Raw genomic sequence first — 5,382 nt, 5'->3', positions numbered from 1 at the left:
AACTGCGCAAAGAAAAATTTTTCTTTTTATTTCCTCGTTGTTTTTAACAGTACAATAACCAAGAAGTTGCAAACATACAAACTAAAATTTGGTTTAAAATTCGATTTAATTTTTGATAGCATAATTAAGTTTAAAAATAATAAAACACAATGCACGAAGTTTAGCAGAGTTCTACTTCACTAAAAAGCGTGGAGATAATAAATCCATGAATGGATAAAGGAGTGCGGTTTTGGCGAGTACAATTACTCGGAAAGCTATTGAATGTCTTCACACACATGCTCTGTTAATTTAGTACTTGAAGTCCATGGCTGAACCCAGACAACCACTCTGCAAAGTCTGTTTACCTGCAGAAGATAATACAAGTTTTATATATATCCAAACCTTTCTAAAACAAAGGGTTGTCCAAATTTTGTTGCACTGAAATATGTTAGCACCTAGACTAATAAATAAACTACATATTATCAACATGGCAATATAATTAATAGATAATCTCAGCAATTACATACTAATGAACCTCTTACACTCAAGCTCGTTCATTCTAAACTTCAATATCTTACATTAACTTTGACACGTGTGAAGTTCAATACAAAATAACACGAGTTTTATGTTAATAAAAAAATCATTAAAAAGTTTCTTATGAATTCATGTTATCTTAACTAAAATTACAATTCTATTTTTTGCAACAACTCATTGTCTCCCCCTGGTAATAAACATACTCAAGCCAGAGTTTGCTAATTTCGTTTGTTGGATTTTTCACATACCTATTCTAAAGTTAATTGTGCTTGCAAATCCTTCATTCTGAAGCGATAGACTAAAGGAAAGGGAGATAGTCAACACTACCCACCATCAGCTCTTGAAATACTCTTTACCAACGAACAGTGAGATTGGTCATCACATTATAACGCCCCCAAGACATATTCGATGATTAGTTTAGAATCTATACTAACGCAGTCCATTTCTTCTAACTCAAATGTAACCCCTGAAGTAAACATTTATCTGGCTCTTAAAACGAGAAATAAAAAGTATACCAAATATAAGGTGTTTCTCTGATTTAAATCAAGAATATGTCTGATAAGTAAAATATTGTGCTGAAACGTATGGAATTCAAAACTGGTGAAAAAACACCAACCCTAGTGATTAACATAGGGATAAAGCTCACTTTAAGATATTTATTGATATATATTTTTTAAGCTCAGTTTAAAACGTTATTGAAAAACGTTTGAAAATTTTAGCTTAAAAAGATTTCTTAATATTTAAAAAATCTTAAATTAAGATGTAATATTCATTCTATAACGCAAAATGTAGATGTTTTCTTTGTCAAAGGCTATTTCATCTTAATGTAGTTTTACATCTTTCTATCATTTAATAATAAAAATGTGTTATACAAATTCAATTCTAAAAAAAAGTATTGAGGTTTCATTTATTAGATTTACAAATATTTTTAGTAAATTTATCACATCCTGAAATGCATTTATCTGTGTTAAATAATATCCTGATGGTACATACCCCATCTATAAGAACTGAACACTTTTCCGCATCTTCAAAGGACACCTCACTTTTCTTGCAGGTTGTAGGAGCAATTTCGATATGCACTTGGTAGTTCGTACCGCTCACCACCTGAATAAGGTATATTTAATCTATAAATATTCGTAAACATATCTTAGTTTTGGCATTAACAATGTTTACCATAACTAAATATAATTAGGCCTGTTGCATTTTATTAAACCTCGTGCTTAACTGCAAAGAGTTATTTATTTTCTCTTAGCTAACTTATCACGCATTTTAGAACAGTCTTGTAAAAATCCTTATTAAACGAAGGCTATAGAAACAACATATGTAGTGAAAGTCGTATTTTAGAAGGTCAAAGAGCCTTACCCACAATTCTTATACTTAATTACGTTTGAAGTTTTAAATAAACTATTTAACAAATGAATTATTATCGTTTTCTTTGCTTAATTATCAAATACTCCAGGCAACAGTATAAAACCTCTATAAATAAACATAACCAACAAAATCCCTTCTTTGAACTTAAGAATATTTCCTTCACAAGTTTAAATACACACACATACACTATTACAAGCCTACAAACCAAAACACTAATTATAAATTATTTTAAATTAACTTGCACCCTTTTAAAACAAAAGAATTACTAACTTCAATTGACTGACTCAAATAGGAAGTTGACGGTTAAAGCTTGTTTAAGAAATGAACTAGAAAACATTTAATAAACATATAAAATTATTATGATTCCTTCTTTTTTTACTTAAAGCTCCCTATATTTTTACGTAGGTAGAGTGATGCTATCAAAAACTGATGGATTTTGGGAAGGGTATGTAACATTCCTTTCCGATGCGAAATATTCATACACTCGATTAGGGATTTACAACTTTCAAGATCGGGATATCATTTATACTTAAAAGAATTGGAAGAATAAGTTTTGGGTTTCCAAGATTTGTTTGTTTGTTTGTAATTATGCACAAAGCTACACAATGGGCTATCTGTGCTCTGCCCACCACGGATATCGAAACCCGATTTCTAGCGTTGTAAGGGTTTCCAAGACTATCCACAAAGAAACCTGCAATATGTCACACCCCAGCCGTTTTATAGGGTCTTTTAACAGGTAAGAATCCAAGAGCACCAAGTCAGCAGTACAAGTCGTCCACTAGTAAACTTTGGTCAACGGAAACTGAATTTTTTTTTTCGGTGCAGGGAGCTTCCAATTTTTCAACGAGAGAAAGAGTTGTGAACTTCATATTAAAACGATTTTTGATATGCCTATCAGCAACTCACGTGGCACCCAGCTACAGTTGATATAAAGTAGCGGTGGAACGGAATGTATCAAATTACATTTTTACAATACTAGATATTACCAATGAGCTCTGCATTTACTAAACATTCTACATTTTCATCCTTTCCAAAGTTTAACAGGTACCGGCAAGGCATGCAATTTTCCGAAATATTCACTCTAGAGTTTTTGTATCGATAAAATCTACCTAAAGATCAAAACTAAGAATGCTATCACCCAAACAACTATGGTGCTTTTGTTCAGTCAGTCCCGATCATTTGACTAACATCCCTGCACAATAAATGCCATAGAAAATTCAGCATAGATAAAATGGGAATATCAGTGAAGAAGAAAATGGCTTCTCTCATAACAGGAACTGTTTTTTCTACTTCTAGTGATGCGTTTCGTCTAGTGCACCACTTTCCATCCTCTTCTTTAGGGTCCTTTCTATCTCGTTTTTGGAATTTTACCTTGCAACAGTTGTCAGTCAAATAAAAAAATCAAAGTTCCCTGATGATGGTTTGTTTGCTTGCTTAATTTTGTGCAAAGCTACGCGGGGGCTATCTGCGCTAGCAGTCACTAATTCTGATGTGGCAGACTAGTCAACACCACCCACCGCCAAACTGTTGGGCTACTTTTCACCAACGAATAGTGAGATTGACCATCACGTTCTAACGCCCCCACGGCTAAAAGGGCGAGAATAGTCGGTGACGGATTTCGATCTCGCGACCTGCAGATTACGAGTCTTGCACCCTAACCAACGGTCTTTGCCAGACCTTGAAAAGTGGATATAGTATAGACATAAAATATGATGGTTTGTATTTAAAACAATTTAAATTTGTTTTTACTTTTGATTCTAACCTACAGTAATTAAACTATATCGGCTAAGTATAATAATTTTATCACGATGCTTTTTATTTTGTTTGTTTAGCTTAGTAAACAATGAGTTAAGAAATCGTTTAATAAACAGCCTGAGGTAAAATCTGAATTTATTATAAAAAACTAAGGGTGTGTAAAGTTGCGCTAAATACAACTTTTTACATTTTATACAAGTACTGTATGCTTTTGCTCTCTTCCTTAGCAGTATATTTTGTATTGAATATTATTTACAGACACCTTTCTGTATACGCTTAAGCCAAGACAGATAGTCAGTTTCACTTTAACTGTTACAGCTTCATACAGTATATAACAGTTAAACTTACCTGTGTTTGAGCCTTATGAATCTTCACTAATTTGTGGTGATGAAGAGCATCAGATTGTGAATTCAATTCCTTTGTTGCGAATTTTGCTGCATTCATAACATCGTTATCTTCAACACTTGCATCTTCCCAACCTCCAACTTGACCAACAGAAACGCCAACCAAAGCAAGAATGATTGTACAGCAGAACAAAGTGTATCTCTTCATGACGCTGATTTTCCAAAACTGTGTTGTTCTGAACTAGTTACGATTAAATAAACTGATGATCACGTGATCCCACATTCACATTATACGTCACCCCTTCTTTGTCAAATATTTCATTGGTCACTTTCACCATTTTTATGTTTTTCGTGACAACCGGTTTGGCAAGACAATGAACGTCCTTGAGAAATTGCGCCATAACAATAGAAAACATACAGTACGTGTTCTGAGTCAGACCAGAGTTGCATACAATAAATAAAATAACCCTAAATGGGGAATTAAACTTTCGCAAATACTTTTCATTTGTTAGTATTATAGTTAAGCACAAAGCTACACAAAGGGCTATCTGTGCTCTGCTCAACACGGGTGTCGAAACCGTGTTTCTAGCGTTGTAAGTCCGCAGAAACACCGCCGCGCCACTGATAGGGAGCAATACTTTTGATAAATTTAATATTTGGTTATAGTGTGGCTGCAAACATTTATCATAATTATAGCAGTATTCTCAATACTGATTAGTTTGTCATCAAACAGATCACTTTAGACAAAAAATACTTCTATATTTCATTTAAAGCGTGTGTGGTTTTTCTTTATTTTTTCAGCGGTTTGTTGACAATATGATCTCATCAGACATACTTTGACTCCAGGTGTGGTGTTTACTACGAAGACAAGAAAAAATATCTTTAAAAGATTCTGGCATTTGTTTCTCTGGAAAGTCAAATGAAAATGTGTTTTTCATTGGAAATATTTCACTTTCCGTTGATTGAAGAGCGGTATATATGTACATTTTGTTGCTTCTGTGTTGATTCATTGACTGGAAAAAAAAACTGGAATTAATTTCAACTTGTAGAATTTATTACTTTGTATGTAAAATTGTTCATATCAAACACCTACTAGAAATATTACTTGATTTATATAATTATATTTAATTTCATTAACTTTAATCTCCCACAAAGTTACAAAAAAAGAATGTCTCAGATAGCTATGTTGAATGTTTAATTTTTTCTGAGGTTAGTTTGTTTGTTCTAAACTTCTCTATGGGTTATCGCAAGGACCAATTTGTTTGTTTGTTTTGGAATTTCGCGCAAAGCTACACGAGGGCTATCTGCGCTAGCCGACCCTAATTTAGCAGTATAAGACTAGAGGGAAGATAGCTAGACATCACCATCCACCACCAACTCTTGGGCTACTCTTTTATCA

At 33.2% G+C, this 5,382-nt stretch overlaps 2 protein-coding genes across 2 annotated transcripts in view; both read right to left on the bottom strand.

Annotated features, from left to right (window-relative positions):
• On the bottom strand, nt 1–4,545 carry LOC106461738 (L-cystatin-like). Its single transcript, XM_013921589.2, has 3 exons — nt 3,988–4,545; nt 1,507–1,617; nt 1–344 (listed from the first exon to the last, which is right to left on the bottom strand). Exons 1-3 carry the CDS (start codon nt 4,189–4,191, stop codon nt 255–257), a joined length of 405 nt encoding a protein of 134 aa, XP_013777043.1. The 5' UTR covers nt 4,192–4,545; the 3' UTR covers nt 1–254.
• The window catches only part of LOC106461649 (L-cystatin-like), an 11,115-nt gene continuing 6,028 nt past the window's right edge, over nt 296–5,382 (bottom strand). Inside the window, exons 3-4 of the mRNA XM_022388795.1 lie at nt 3,950–3,957; nt 296–336 (exon numbers count right to left, since the gene is read on the bottom strand). Coding sequence (XP_022244503.1) covers nt 3,952–3,957 — 6 coding nt within the window. The 3' untranslated portion in view covers nt 296–336; nt 3,950–3,951. The remainder of the gene's footprint in view (nt 337–3,949; nt 3,958–5,382) is intronic.

This window comes from Limulus polyphemus, unplaced genomic scaffold (genome assembly GCF_000517525.1).
Source record: "Limulus polyphemus unplaced genomic scaffold, Limulus_polyphemus-2.1.2 Scaffold40, whole genome shotgun sequence".
In the NCBI taxonomy this organism is placed as follows: domain Eukaryota; kingdom Metazoa; phylum Arthropoda; class Merostomata; order Xiphosura; family Limulidae; genus Limulus; species Limulus polyphemus.
The sequence above is the reverse complement of the archived record's forward strand: the minus strand, read 5'-3'. Positions and strand labels throughout refer to the sequence as shown.